Source organism: Trichechus manatus, unplaced genomic scaffold, assembly GCF_000243295.1.
Source record: "Trichechus manatus latirostris isolate Lorelei unplaced genomic scaffold, TriManLat1.0 scaffold00087, whole genome shotgun sequence".
NCBI lineage: Eukaryota > Metazoa > Chordata > Mammalia > Sirenia > Trichechidae > Trichechus > Trichechus manatus.
Genome location: NW_004444023.1, coordinates 4905369 through 4921271, shown reverse-complemented (window position 1 = coordinate 4921271; position 15903 = coordinate 4905369). Strand labels below are relative to the sequence as shown.

Here is a 15903-nt window from a genome sequence, read left to right as displayed (position 1 = left end):
CTTCTCTTTGGCCAAGGTGGGCAGCTGGGAGCAGCAGACCCTCCGCCTCAAGTACCCGCTGTGGTCCCGCTATGGCCACTTCCTGCAGCCGGTGGATGACACACAGCACCTCACGGTGGCCACGCTCGAGGAGAGGCCCTTTGTCATTGTGGAGCCCGCCGACCCCATCAGCGGCACGTGCATCCGAGACTCGGTCCCCTGCAGGACCCAGCTCAACCGCACCCACAGGTGGGTGGCAGCCGGGCCCAGAATTTCCATCCTCAAAACCCTCCTCCCTGAAGTCCAGTGTCCTGGCCCCCAGCTGCGTCCTCCCTCAGGATCGAGGTGCCCCAGGGCCCAGACTCCTTCTTCCTTGGGTCCCAAGAGTCTGGCCGTCCAGTTTTGTGACTCTGGGAAAATCAAGTGACTTCTTCAGGCTTCAGTTTCCCCAGAAAGCGCTAACCATAGTTTTTAGCTGCTGCCTCCACCCCCATACCTTCACCCCATGGGAGAATCTAAGAGGGGGATCCCCAGCGTCCCCAAGCCCGGTCACCCCCCCTCCGCAGCCCTCCGCCGGACGCCCCTCGCCCGGAAAAGCGGTGCTGCAAAGGCTTCTGCATCGACATTCTGAAGCGGCTGGCGCACACCATCGGCTTCAGCTACGACCTCTACCTGGTCACCAACGGCAAGCACGGGAAGAAGATCGATGGCGTCTGGAACGGCATGATTGGCGAAGTGAGGGAGCAAGACAGGGTGGGGGTGGGGACTCTTCTGGGCCAGTAGGGGCGGAGCCAAGAACTGGAGGGGCGGAGCCATGACCTGAGAACAATAGGCCGGAGGGGCATGGTCAGAAGAGAAATTCTGGGCCGGAAGGGGTGGGTTATTGAAAAGCTATGCCTTGGTGGAAGGGGCGTGGCCATGGGTTGGTTGGGGGCGGGGCTCCAAGTGTGGAAGGTGTGGGGGAGTAGGGCGGAGCCTCGAGAAGGCTACGCCTTTGAAGGGGGCGGGGCCATGGATTGATGGGGCGGGGTCATTGTCTGGAAGGGGCGGGGCCTGGGGTCTTGAATTCCTAGGTCAGAGGAGGCAGGCCCAAGAGAAGGGGGCTCCTGGATGAGAGGGATGGAGCTCTGCGGGTGGAATTGGGTGTGAGAGAGCAGTCTGGAAGAGGGACAGCTGGGTTGTAAGATTTGGAGCAGGAGGCGCTAGCTAAGGATGGAACTCCTGGAAGGGGCAGGGCCTGGAGAATGGAGCAAAAAGCCTTAAAAGAGCTTGATAGGAGCAGCCGGGTGGAGCGAGGGTTGCCTCTTCCCACTCCTATTCCTTGTCACACACTTCCACCCTCCCCTGCTATACTCTGCATCCTCTGCCCTGTCATCCACCTCATCATCTCTCCTAGCCTTCCCTCTCACCTTGTCCACGGGGGCTGGACTGGCTTCCCTCACCTCTCTCCTCATTTCTACCCTAGGTGTTCTACCAGCGCGCGGACATGGCCATCGGCTCCCTCACCATCAATGAGGAGCGGTCTGAGATCGTGGACTTCTCTGTCCCCTTCGTGGAGACGGGCATCAGCGTCATGGTGGCACGTAGCAACGGCACCGTGTCCCCCTCGGCCTTCCTCGGTGAGCCGGTGCCCTGGGACTGGGAGTCAGAAAAAATGAGTACACATTCGGGTATTGCCTGTACCCTGGTATGACCCTGCAAAGTGGCATTCACTTCTGAGCCTCAGTTTCCTGATTGGTAAAATGGGAGTAACAATTTCCCCTACCAGGAGCAATCTACCATGAAGGAAGCTTGAGCTTCAGGAATTTTCCCTTGCAAGCCCTCTCCCAAGGCCTTCTACCTGGTTTTATATTCATAATTTTGTATTATTATTCAAGAGGGCCCTCCACATTGTGTAAGCTTCAAGACCTACAAAACCCAAGTCTATAAACCCTGTATATAGGTATGAAATGAGGAAAAGAGATTAGCAGGTTATTGGCACATTGTAAGCACTCAATCACCCATCAACCAGTGTTTATTGAACATATACTATGTGCCAAAGGTGCCTTGGTGGTGCAGTTGTTAAGCACTTGGCTGCTTATCGAAAGGTCAATGGTTCAAACCCCCCAGGGCTCCATGGGAGAAAGATGTGGCAGTCTGCTCCTGTAAAGATTTACAGCCTTGATGTGGGGACCATGGTCGCAGGGAACATCTAGCTCAATTGGCATAACATAGTTTATAAAGAAAATATTCTACATTCTACTTTGGTGAGTAGCGTCTGGGGTCTTAAAAGCTTGTGAGCGGCCATCTAAGATACTCCACTGGTCTCACCCCGTTGGGAGCAAGGAATAATGAAGAAAACCAAAGACACAAGGGAAAGATTAGTCCAAAGGACTAATGGACCACAACTACCACAGCCTCCACAAACTGAGTCCAGCACCACTGACTGCTCTGACAGGGATCATAACAGAGGGTCCCAGACAGAGCTGGAGGAAAATGCAGAACAAAATTCTAACTCACAAAAAAGACCAGACTTACTGGTCTGACAGAAACTGGAGAAACCCCGGGAGTATGGCCTCTGGACACCCTTTTAGCTCAGTAATGAAGTCCCCCATGAGGTTTACCCTTCAGCCAAAGATTAAACAGGCCCGTAAAACAAAACGAGACTAAAGGGGCACACGAGCCCAAGGACAAGGACTAGAAGGCAGGAGGAGACAGGAAAGCTGGTGATTGGGAACCCAAGGTCGAGAAGGGAGAGTATTGACATGTGGGGCTAGTAACCAATGTCACAAAACAGTATGTGTACTAATTTTTTAATGAGAAGCTGGTTTTTTCTGTAAACCTTCATCTAATGTAAAAAAAAAAAAAAAAATTTACAGCCTTGGAAACCCTATGGGGCAGTTCTACCCTGTCCTGTAGGGTTGCTATGAGTCGGAATCAACTCCATGGCAATGGGTTTGGTTTTGATACTATGTGCCAGGCTCTGGGCTGCACATTGGGAACACAGTGGCAAACAGGGCAGACCCAAATCCCTGCCCACTGGAGCTCTCTGCCTCGTGGAGGCGACAGACAATCAACTTAAAGGGGTCCATGGAGAAGATCACTTCAGATGGTGATAGATACCATGAGAAAAATAAGCCAGGGTGAAGGTCGAGACAAATAGGGTGGATAGGCAGGAAAGGCCCCTTTGAGGAGGTGACACTGGTACTGCATAGATCTGCATGGAACAGCATTTAAGGCAGAGAGAACAGTAAGTGCAAAGGCCCCAAGGTGGGAATGTGCATAGGGTGTTTGTGAAAGAGCAGGTGACTAGAGGGGAGTGAGTGAGGGCGGAGAGAGTGGGAGATGAGGGTTGACAGGGAAGGTAGGAGACAGAAGGTGCAGGGCCTTGCACCTAAGGGTAGGAAGTTTGGGTTTTACTCTTATCGAAATGGCAAAAGTTATTTTTTTTTAATGCAAAGTTTGCATAAGCTTTTTATTTTATTTTATTGTGGTGAAGATATAAACATAACAAAACATATGCCATCACAACAATTTCTACATGTACAATTCAGTGGCATTGATTTCTAATTACATTCTTCAAGTGGTCCAACCATTCTCGTTATCCTTTTCCAAATCACTCCACCACCATTAACTTAAACTCAGTGCCCTCTAAGCAAAACTCTCAATGGCAAGGGTTTGAACTAGATAGTCGTGTGGGGGTATACGATCATTTTCAGGCTTTTAAAATTTCCCACCGGCAGCTCTGTGGAAGTAGAAGGCCTTTGAACAGGCTACTGCAGGGGTCTGTCCGTGCCATAGGGGATGGGACTGGAAGGTGGGGATGGCAGTGGAACAAGTGGACAACTCCAGGTCTGGTTAGGAAGCTGACACACCCGGTGAGCTGGTGGTTTTGATGTGGATCTGAGGGAAACTGGGGAGGCAAGACTGACCCCCTCAAGTCTGAGCCTTTGGATACCAGCTTACCAGTTGCCACTGAGTCGACTCCACCTCATGGTGACCTCATGTGTGTCAGAGCAGAACTGCGCTCCTTAGGGTTTTCATGGCTGTGACTTTTCAGAAGTAGATTGCCAGGCCTTTCTTCCAAGGCACCTCTGGATGGATTCAAATCACCAACCTTTTGGTTAGTAACCTAGAGCTTAATCATTAACCAGGGGTGAGCCTTCGGCTAGCAGTCCCATTTACTGAGCCAGAGAAGACAGAGGACGAAGCATACATGGGTCAGTTCCTGTTTGCTCTCTGCAGTCTGAGCAAGCTCCTGGTAGAGGGGAGGGGCTGGGAAAAGGGACGTCCCTTTCTTTTTGTTTTGTTTTTCCCCCAACAACATCTACCATGGCCTCGTCCACACCAAGGTCTCTGCAGGGCACACTGAGATGCACTGTATGGGGCCCCTGCCCTCAGGCCGCACCCAGCAGGGAGATGACAGGGTCATATTTACTCCCCATCAAGTTGCCCAATGGAGGTGACAGGCATGTGGCCAGATGTCCCAGTGATGGTCCCCAGTGGTGGCCCTGCTATGACAGGGCAGCCCTGGCAACTTGTACTTGGCCCAGAGGGTACATACCTGGTCCTTACTGCAAGGAAAGGGTGATTTGGGTTTACTTGTGAGTGAACTCCCAGAGGTGACACACAGTTATGGGAATGTGAGGAGGGTCCCATGAATGGGGGTTTATGTGATGGACAGATCAGCCTGGTGCCTCTGAAAGGGGACTATAGAGACAAAGGTGGAGAAGGTGTTGCTGGTTTAGAGACTGTGAGTTCTTGAGAGTGATCAGGCTGCAGAGAAGCGTGGGAGCAAGGCTGAGGGGCTGGAACCTGGTCCTGAGAGCACTAGAGAGCCATGGGAGGGCTGTGAGGGAGGGAAGTTCTAGGTAGAAAGACCCTCAAGGGCATGTGGGGCATGGACTAGAAAGAGAGGAGAGGCTGGAGGCTGGGGAGGAGACTGGAGCCGTGCTGGCTGTGAGAGTGGAGATCAAGGTAGAATTAGAGGGTAGGAGGAAAGGGCTGGGGACTGATGGGCTGTCAGAGGTGAGCATGGCACCTGGGGCTTTGGCCTGTGACTGGGTGGCTGGTGGGGTTTCCAAGATGGGGAACGTGATGAATGACCTAGAAGTAGCCAGGTGAAGGTGGAGACTCGGCTCTGGGTTTCTGGAAGCTTATTTAGAAGACAGTTCATGTTTGGTGAAGGAGCCCTGGAGGTGCAATGGGTATGTGGCTCAGCTGCTAACCAAAAGTTCAGCGGTTCAAACCCACCGAGAGGAAAAAAAAAAACTGGTGATCTGCTTCTATAAAGATTACAGCCTTGGAAACCCCATGGGACAGTTCTACTCTGTCCTACAGGGTCGCTGTGAGTCGGAATCGACTTAACGGGCACACAACAACACACGTTTGGTGGCTGAAACTGCAGAAGTGGTTGAGATGTCTCTCCTTGAGAAAAGACTGATCTCGCAGGGGTCTGTCCTCTCAATGGGGAAGCTGGGAGGAGTATAGACTAGGACGCGACAGATGGGGGGGGCTGCATCCATACGTGGGGTGGGGTGGGGGAGGGGTTGGTCTGTGGCCTGCCATCCCTGGCTTGGCTGAGCCATGACCACACACCCCCCTTGCCCTCAGAGCCCTACAGCCCCGCCGTGTGGGTGATGATGTTTGTCATGTGCCTCACCGTGGTCGCCGTCACCGTTTTCATCTTTGAGTACCTCAGTCCCGTCGGCTACAACCGCAGCCTGGCCACGGGCAAGCGTGAGTCCCCCTCCTCCACCACCCTACCTCGGTTCCCGGACCACAGCTGGAAACTACATTTCCCAGAAGCCCCCGGGGCAGAGCCATGGCCTCTTGAGGGGTCAGGGGCCCCAGGGACTACTGGGAATTGTAGTTCTTTCTGCTCCCTCATTGAGCAGAAAGGATTTGGGGTCCATGTCCCCGTCCTGGCCCCCCGCAGGCCCTGGCGGCTCAACCTTCACCATTGGGAAATCCATCTGGCTGCTCTGGGCCCTGGTGTTCAATAACTCGGTGCCCGTGGAGAACCCCCGGGGGACCACCAGCAAAATCATGGTGCTGGTGTGGGCCTTCTTCGCCGTCATCTTCCTCGCCAGCTACACAGCCAACCTGGCCGCCTTCATGATCCAGGAGGAGTACGTGGACACCGTGTCTGGGCTCAGTGACCGCAAGGTGTGTGTGTTTGGGGAGGGGGGAGATGGAGTCAGAGGTCAGAGGGGAAATCCTGGGGGTCTCTCCCCAGGTAAAGTTCCAGAATAGTAAAATGGAATGTTCTAGAAGAAGAGAGGGTATGTTTCAAAATAAACTATTTAAATATTCCTAGTAGGGAAGGGGAGTGTCTCAGAACATTCCAGGGGCAGTGGTGCCAAATGGGATGTTCTAAACCAGTTCATCTCTCAAACTGTGATGAAAGGCTAGTTTTTGAAATTTCTAATCAATCCATTGGAGACCACTGGGTTTGTAAAATCCAATAGAGATGAATTACTAAAAAAATAAAATTTAAAACCAAGATTTACAAAACTCAAATTTTTATTTATTAGACTCAAGGGACATAAAATAATTTTATCAAATTGCTCTCAGTGAACAATTTCTCCATTTCTGTTACTTATCTCTGTTCGGGTCACAGTTTGCTCAGGAAATAGTGGTCTGCAGACCACACTTTGAGATTAAAGTGGTTAACTGGGTGTTGTGACCTATTAGTAGATTGAGAAATTCATTCAATGGATTGCAACAAGCAGTTTTTTTTTTTTAATGGAATGGAACAGAATAAAATATAAAATATGTTGACAGCATCCTTATGTAACAAGGGTGAGTATCATCTTATGGAACTTTTGTTTTAGTCATTTACATGTGTGGCATGGAGCCAGCACACACCAGTATGGCTATGTCTATTGGTAAAAGAATGAATTAATTCTGAACTGACTGGTAAATAGCAATTGTCGCCATCCCCAGCCATGCCATCCCCTACCCCCAGGACTTCCCATGATCCAGCAAATTAAGGGTTAATACCTGGTACACTGGGGACTTCCAGGACTCTTCTGCAGCTCAGCTCTGTAGCTCTGCCCTTTCTGATGAGAAGGTGATCAGGCCATTCTGGTTGTTAAATATTCCAACTATATATATATATATGTATGTATGTCTGTGTAGTGTACTTGGTAGCAGAAGCAGTTAAGTGCTATATTGCTGACAGAAAGATTGGCAGTTAGAATCCACACAGAGGAGCCTCGGTAGAAAGGCCTCGCAATCTACTTCCAAAAGATCATGTTGTTGTGTCAGCTGCCGTCAAGTCAGCCTCCGACTCATGGAGACCCCAGGTGTTACGGAGTAGAACTGCTCCATAGGGTTTTCTTGGCTGTAATCTTTATGCAAACAGATCGCCAAGCCTTTCTTCCACCAAGTTGCTGAGTAGGTTTGAACTGCCAGCCTTTTGGTTAGCAACCAATTGCAAACACCTGCACCACCGGGCGCCTTCCAAAAGATCACAGCATTGAAAACCCTATGGAGCACAGTTCTACTCTGAAACATATGGGATCACCATGAGTTGGAAGTGACTCGCTGGTAACTGATTTATGTATACATATATGTATAAAATCTGTGGATGTGTGTGCTGGATGGGGAGTAGAAAAGTGTTTCCTACTGTGGGTCACAATCAACTGAGTTTGAAAAAAATGCTTCTAAACTGGGGTGTCCACCAATTGGTGGTTGTGCCCCAGAACAGGGCATCTGGGTCAAGATGTCCCCTAGGGGGCTCGCTAATAACTCCCCATTCTGCCCCAGTTCCAGCGGCCCCAGGAGCAGTACCCACCCCTGAAGTTTGGGACGGTGCCCAATGGGTCCACAGAGAAGAACATCCGCAGCAACTACCCCGACATGCACAGCTACATGGTGCGCTACAACCAGCCTCGCGTAGAGGAAGCGCTTACTCAGCTCAAGGCAGGGTCAGTGCAAACTCCGGGACTGGCGAGCTGTGGCGGGGGGGACACTGGGGGATGAGTCAGACACTGGGGGAAGATGGGGCTTTGAAATGGGGAGGGGTCAGGGTTCAGCCATAAGCCTCAGGGGCAGCCCAGGGTGGGTCAGCTGGGAGGTCAGAAGGAGTGGACGTGGAATCCCCCCTTCCCAGGAGTAGGGTCTTTGTGATGTTTGGGAGGGATCCACTAGTTATACCCAGAATGTTTTGGGTCTAGACTGCCAGGGTTCAAATCCCTTTCTTGGTTGTATGACATTGAGCAAGTTACTCAACCTCTGAGTCTCAGTTCCTCCTCTCTAAAATGGGCATAACGATAGGGCCCACCCCATAGGGTTGTTGTGACAATTAAAATGAGTTAATCTACGCAACGCATTTAGAATGGTGCCTGTCACACGGTAGATGTTTGCTGCTATTATTAGGTTTATCATTACATCTGAACTCACTAGAATCAATACCTGGATTATGGCTTTTTTACATCAGTTTCCCAAATCATAGAGATTTAAGATCAGTCCCTAAAATGCAGCCCAAGATTACCACAAAGTTAAAAAAAAAATTACAACGAAGCTAAGCGCCACAACTTCCTGCCCTTCATTTATTTAGTCATTCAACGTGCACTGATTTTCTTAGCCGCTACTCTACTGGAAGAGCCCTGGTGGTGCGGTGGTTAAATGCTCAGCTACTAACCAAAAGCTTGGTTTGAACCTATCAGCTGCTCCACCAGAGAAAGATGTGACAGTCTGCTTCTGTAAAGATTAAACCAAACCAAACCAAACTCACTGCCATCAATGAGTAGAACTGCCTCATATATGTCAGGGTTTCTGTTTTTTAATAATTTATTTTATTTGTGTTGTTGTTGTTGAGAATATACACAGCAGAACATACACCAGTTCAACAATTTCTACATGTCCAAGTCAGTGGCATTGATTACATTCTTAGAGTTGTGTAACCATTCTCTCACTCTCCTTTTCTAAATTGTTCCTCTCCATTGACGCAAACATACTGCCCTCTAAGCTTCCTATCTAACCTTTCTAGTTGCTGTTGTCAATTTGATCCCATATAGATGCACAGTTCTTTAAAAGAGCAAAATGCTCAGGGCAGATATTCTTTACTAATTAAGCTAAACTATTGGTTGGCTTAAAGAAGACTTCAGGAGATATTTTTGGTTTAAAGTTTAAAGATTATCTCAGGGCAATAGTTTCAGGGGTTCATCCAGCCTCTATGGCTCCAGAAAGTCTGGATTCCATGAGAATTTTAAAGTTTGTTCCACATTTCCCCCCTTTTGATCAGGATTCTTCTATAGAGTCTTTGCTCTATAGGGTTTTCAATGGCTGGTTTTTCAGTAGACTGCCAGGCCTTTCCTCCGAAGTGCCATGGGTGGACTCAAACTGCCAACCTTTTGGTTAGCAGCTAAGCGTGTTAACTGTTTGCACCACCCAGGGACTCCTTTCCACCAAGAAGACCCCTGGGAATTCCAGCTCCCTTCTCTCTTATACAGAGCAATGTGGCTCTCCCAGGCTCTGCTACCACCCGTGCTTCCCTAGCACAAAGCACTCTTCCTCAGGAGCCAGCAGTAGCTGCAGGTAGAATTGCCTTCCTCCCTTACGTCTACAGGTCTCCCTTGCATTCCCAGACTGTTCAGTCCTGCATGAGTTTCCAGATACTCAAGGATCTCATTTTCCAAACCGACTTCGTTCCTGAATAGTGAGACTGTTAATAGTAACGGACCCCAATCCGATCTCAAAACAGGAATCCAAGTCTGCCCCATCCCTGGCCTCAGAGAGTGAGGGATACCGGTATTTTTTTCATTCAAATGTCAGCCACATCCCCAGTCCTCAATCCAAACAACTTGAGACCTCATCCTGTGTCTTTTTATAGATTTTAAATTTTTTTATAAAGATGTAAAATACATAGAGTATATGGATTCGTTTCCTAAGGCTGCTGTAACAAAGTACTACAAATTGGATGGCTTATAAGAACAGAAATTTATTGTCTCACAGTTCTGGAGGCTGGGAGTCCAAATTCAGCCATGTTAATTCCTTCTGAGGGCTCTAAGAAAAAATCTGTTCATGCCTCTCTCCTAGCATATGGTGATGGCCAGCAGTCCTTGGCGTTCCTTGTTTTGTAGATGCATCACTCCAATCTCTGTCTCCACAATCTCTGTCTCCATCTTCACATGGCTGTCTTCCCTCTGTGTCTTCTCTTTTAAAAGGACACCACTCATATAGGATTAGGACCCACCATACTTCAGTATGATGTCATGTTAACTAGTAACATCTTCCAAGACCCTATTTCCAAAAAAGGTCATGTTCACAGGTACCGAGTGTTCAGGATTTCAGCATAGAGTCACTGGGTGGTACGACGAGTTAAGTACACAACTACTAACCAAAAGGTTGGTGGTTCAAATCACCTAGAGGTGACTCAGAAGAAAGGCTTGGATATGTACTTCCAGAAGATCTCAGAAGAAAGGCTTGGATATGTACTTCCAGAAGATCTCAGCTGTTGAAAACCCTATGGAGCAGTTCTGCTCTGAAACACACGGGGTTGCCATGAGTTGGAACTGACTTGACAGCAACTGGTTTTCTTTCTTTTTTTTTTTTTTTAACTCAATCCGTAACATTGAGGTACACAGCTCTTTAAGTGTGCTGCTCAATAATTGCTTACACATGTATGTCCACCCATGTGACCACACCAGATTAAGGCCTAGAACATTTCTACTGCCCCAGAAGGCTCCCTGTATCCCTCCAGTCACCACAGATGATCACTGTCGTTTTGTCTGGTTTTGAATATTGTATAAACAGAACTGTTGTTGGGTGCCGTCAAGTCAATTCTGACTCATAGCGACCCGGTGTGACAGAGCAGAACTGCCCCATAGGGTTTTCTAGGCTGTAATCTTTATGGGAGCAGATTGCCAGTCTTTTCTCCTGAGGAGCTGCTGGGTGGGTTCGAACCGCCAACCTTTCAGTTGGCAGTTGAGCACTTATCTGTTGCACCATCAGGGCTCCTTATAAACAGAATGAAAAAGTGTATATTCTTTTGTGTCTGGCTTCTTTAGCTCAACTTTATGTCATCCGAGTTGTTTACTCTTTTTCATTGCTGTGGTGTATACCGTTGTACAAATATAGCAGAATCCTTCCATCCCGCTGTGGGTGGCATTTGGGTGGTTTCCAGTGCTGGGCCTTGATGAATGAAAGAACTATGAATGCTCTTGTTCCAGTTTTGGGTGGACGTATAAATTTATTTTTTTTGGATATATTCCCAGGTAAGGAGCCCTGGTGGTGCAATGGTTAAACACTTGACTGCTAACCAAAAGGTTGGTGGTTTGAACCCACCCAGGGACTCTGCAGAAGAAAGACCTGGCAATCTGTTCCCATAAAGTTTACAGCCTAGAAAACCATATGGGTCAGTTCTACTCTGTCACGTGGGGTCACTATGAGTTGAAATCAACTTCATGGCAACTAACAACATATTCCCAGCGGTGGAACTGCTGGATTGTAGGGTAGGTGTATGCTTAGCTTCAGTGGTACTGCCAGACCTTTTCCAAAGTGGTTGTACCAATGTATGCTCTCGCCAGTATTGTAGGAGTGTTCCGATTGTTCTATATCATTGCCAAGTCTTACTATCATTCCTGCATCTTTTTAATTTACCATAGTGTTTATTATGTATCAAGTTCTGTTCTAACTGCTTTGGAGATATTAAATCACTTAAGTTCACAACAGTCTTGATGTTGTTGTTAGCTGCTGTTGAGTTGCATCCTGACCCATGGTGACCACATGCACAATGGAACAAAACACCTCCCAGGCCTGTGCCAGCCCGATGATCAGTTGCCATTGTATCCATAGGGTTTTCATTGGCTGATTTTCAGAAGTAGACCGCCAGGCCTTTCTTCCTAGTCTGTCTTAGTCTGGAAGCGCCACTGAAATCTGTTCAGCATCATAGCAACATGCAAGCATCCACTGACAGATGGGTGGTGGCTGCGCATGAGGTGCATTGGCCAGAAATCGATCCCAGGTCTTCTGCATGGAAGGCAAAAATTCTACCACTGAACCAATGTCCCCATAACAACCTTAAAACCCATGGTCGTCAAGTTGATTCCGACTCACAGCGACCCTATGGGACAGAGTAGAACTTCCCCATAGGGTTTCCAAGGCCGTAATCTTTATGGAAGCAGCATGTCACATCCTTCTCCCATGGAGCAGCTGGTATGATCAAACCACCGACCTTTTGGTTAGCAGACAAGCACTTAACCACTGCGCCACCAGGGCTCCTTCTCCCATAAGAGCCTTAAACTAAAAAAACCAAACCCATTGCTGTCGAGTTGATTCCAACTCATAGCGACCCTGTAGGACAGAGTAGAACTGGCCCATAGGGTTTCCAAGGAGCAGTTAGTGGATTTGAACTGCGACCTTTTGGTTGGTAGCCACACTCTTAACCACTGTGCCACCAGGGTTCCATAACAACCTTAGATGGCCATTAGTATTATTCCCATTTTATAGATGGGGAAACTAAGCACAGCAAGGTCCCAGAACTGGAATTTGAATCTAGGCAGTCTGTGGTGTTGGCGAAGAATATTGAATATACCACGGACTGCCCAAAGAACGAACAAATCTGTCTTGGAAAAAGTACAACCAGAATGCTCCTTAGAGGCAAGGATGGCAAGAATACATCTTACATACTTTGGACGTGTTGTCAGGAGGGATCAGTCCCTGGAGAAGGACATCATGCTTGATAAAATATAGGGTCAGCAAAAAAGGGGAAGACCCTCAACGAGATGGATTGGCACAGTGGCTGCCACAATGGGCTCAAGCATAGCAATGATTGTGGGCATGGCGCAGGACCAGGCAGTGTTTCGTTCTGTTGTACATAGGGTTGCAATGAGTCAGAACCAACTCGAGGGCACCTAACAACAACAACAGTCTGAGACCAGAGTCCAGGCACTCAACCACTATGCTACATTGCCTCGTATGTGCAGTAGGAAACCCAGCATCTCCCCCACAACCCTCCCCAGCAGCTTCATAGATTCACAAAAGATGTCGCTATGTTTCTTGTTTTAAAAGGAGTCCTGGTGGTTCAGTGGTTAAGTGCTCAACTGCTAACTTAAAGTTCGGTGGTTCAAACCCACCAGCTGCTTCTTGGGAGAAAGATGTGGCAGTCTGCTCCCATAAAGATTACAGTGTTGGACTAATGTCACAAAACACTACGTGTATAAATTTTTGAATGAGAAATTAACTTAAGCTGTAAACTTTTGCCTAGAGCACAATTAAAAAAAAAAAAAGATGACAGCCTTGGAAACTCTGTGGGGCAGTTCTACTCTGTCCTGTAGGGTTGCTATGAGTCAGTATCGACTCAACTGCAACAGGCTTTGTTTGTTTGTTTTTTAATATTCCCTTTTACATTTTCCTGTATCTATAGTTCTATTTTTAAAAGTTATACATTTGCATAGCCTGAAGAGTCAAACACAAGATTTTTTTTAATGAAAAAACAGTATCCCATCTGCCTGCCCTCCATTTTTTCCACCCAAGAGGAATCCATTTCCACCTCGTGAACTGTATCATCTTGCTATTTATTTATCTTTAAAGACCATGTTTGTATGGCTACCTCTTGATTTTTCAATTTTAGGCATTTTTCATCCCCTCCTTACCATGGGAGACACACAGTCACTCTTCAAATCACTCCAGCCTCCCACATTTGTAATTCTAGTTAGATGAATATTCAGTGTTTACATGTTATGACTATATAAATGTTCTTGCAGCTGCCACAAGTAGTAATCTGTGATTACTTCTGTCTCCTACACAATTCTTTGCTTTTCCTGGAGTTAATAATTGTCTTGTCTTTCTTCCCTCCTCTAGGTGTTTAATTTTCTTTGTGCTTAACTAATTCAAACCCAGATTCTCTGCCAATTGTCTGAATTGCCTCTTAATGTGTTCAGAAGCATCAGGTATTCTGTTAATTTCATTTTATTGAAGATGTTTCTCCCATGGTGTTTGGCCCATTTCAATCTAGTGCATAGCTGCCATCTTGGAATAACCCTTGATCTTCATTCTCTCACTTCACTCCTGGTTTGGATACTGTTTCCTGGATGCCAATTCTTGCTCTTTCTGGATTTTGTTCCTTCATTCTTGTGAGCTTCCTGACAAAAGGTGCATGGGTGGCAAAGTTTTGGAGACATTGCAAATCTGCAAAGTCTTTCTTTTGCCCTCACAGTTGATGGGCAGTCTAGCTGGGTATAGAATTCTGGGTTAGAGATCATTTTCCTCCAGAATTTTGAAGGCATTGCTCCACTGTTTTCCAGTTTCCAGTGTAACTGTTGAGAAATCTAAAGCCATTTGATTCCTAAGCCTTTATAAGTACCCTGGTTTTTCTATTCCCTGTCTTCAGTTTGCTGACACTGACCAGCAATGTGCATTGACTTATTTTCATCATTGTTCTGGGCACTCAGTGCACCTTACAATTGTATCCTTATGTCATTCATTCTGGGAAATTTTCTTGAATTCTTTCGTTTATGATTTCTCCCTCTCCCCCATTTTTCTGTTCTTTCTTTCTGGAACTTGTATTAATTTGATATTGGGCTTCCCAGACTGTCCATTTCTTTAATTTTCTCTCTCATTTCCATCTCTTCATCTTTATGCTCTACTTTCGGAGAGATTGCCTCAATTTTATCTTCTACCCCTTTATTAAGCTTTTTATTTCAGCTAGTATATTTTTAATTTCTAAGAACTTTTTTTGATCTCTGAATGTTCCTATTTATAGTATTCCTATCATGTTTCAGAGTTGCAGTATTTTATCTTATTACTCTGATAATATCAAGATAGTTTTTTTCTTTTTTTTACACTTTCTTCTCCCTGTATAATCTGTTTCCTCCAAGTCCCTATTTGTTTTGTTTCTATCTTTCTTTTTTTTAATAACTTATTTTGTTGTTGAGAATATACACAGCAAACCATACACCAATTCAAGTTTCTACATGTACAATTCAGTGACATTGATTACATTTTTCAAATTGTACAACCATTCTCACCCTCCTTTTCTGAGTTATTCCTCCTCCATTGACATAAACTCACTGCCCCCTAAGGTTCCTAATTGTTCGAGCTGCTGTTGTCAGTTTTATCCCATATAGATAGATCTTAGAAGAGCACAATGCTCCAGGCAGACATTTTTTTTTACTAGTTAAGCTAAACTATTGTTTGGTTTTAAGAAGACTTCAGCAGATATTTTTGGTTTAAAGTTTAAAGATTATCTTAGGGCAATAGTTTTGGGGGATGTTTCTATCTTTCTTGTTAGAGGCTGTTATAGATTGAATTGTGTCCCCTCCCCCCCGCATGCACAACAGTTATGTTGAAGTCCTAGCCCATGCACCTGTAAATATGACCCTGTTAGGGGTTTTCTTTTGTTATGTTAATGAGGTCACACCAGTGTAAGGTGGGTCCTAAACCAAATCACTTCTGAGTAGTGTCTTATAAAAAGCAGAATAGACACAGAGATAGACACATGGGTGGAGACACCTGGTGACAATGGAGGTAGATGCATCTACAACCTGAGGAACACCTGGGGCTACCAACAAGGACGGATCGCCCCCTAGATCCAAGCCCTCAATTCAGACTTCTAGCTTTTAGAACTGTGAGAAAATAAATTTAAAGCCATCCACTTGTGATTTTTCTTTTTTTAATGTTATGGCAGCACTATGAGACTAAGACAGGGTTTATCTGATGTCTAGTAATCCTTGGTAATCTGTTCATATTTAGGTGTGGTGGGGGTGGGGCGGATGTTGTTCTGTGCCATCGAGTTGATTGTGGCTCATAGCAACAATTCTGAGCCTAGAAGCCCATGAGCAGGGCTGTTGACTATGAACTTCATTGTAGCGTGGTCTGTCTGTGCAGTTTTTTGTTGGGCAGTTCCCAGTGTCAGTATTTTTAGGCCTCTTTTCTTGAGGTGGAGCCCTGGTGGCACAGTGGTTAAGAGCTTGGCTGCTAACCAAAAGGTCAGCA

At 46.7% G+C, this 15903-nt stretch overlaps 1 protein-coding gene across 1 annotated transcript in view; it reads left to right on the top strand.

Moving 5' to 3' along the window:
- The window catches only part of GRIN2D (glutamate ionotropic receptor NMDA type subunit 2D), a gene marked incomplete at its 5' end in the record, with an annotated part of 36010 nt that overhangs the window by 15175 nt on the left and 4932 nt on the right, over window positions 1–15903 (top strand). The window contains 6 exons of the mRNA XM_004381838.1: window positions 17–228; window positions 546–714; window positions 1445–1598; window positions 5572–5697; window positions 5897–6126; window positions 7732–7892. Of these exons, the coding sequence (XP_004381895.1) occupies window positions 17–228; window positions 546–714; window positions 1445–1598; window positions 5572–5697; window positions 5897–6126; window positions 7732–7892 (1052 nt within the window). The remainder of the gene's footprint in view (window positions 1–16; window positions 229–545; window positions 715–1444; window positions 1599–5571; window positions 5698–5896; window positions 6127–7731; window positions 7893–15903) is intronic.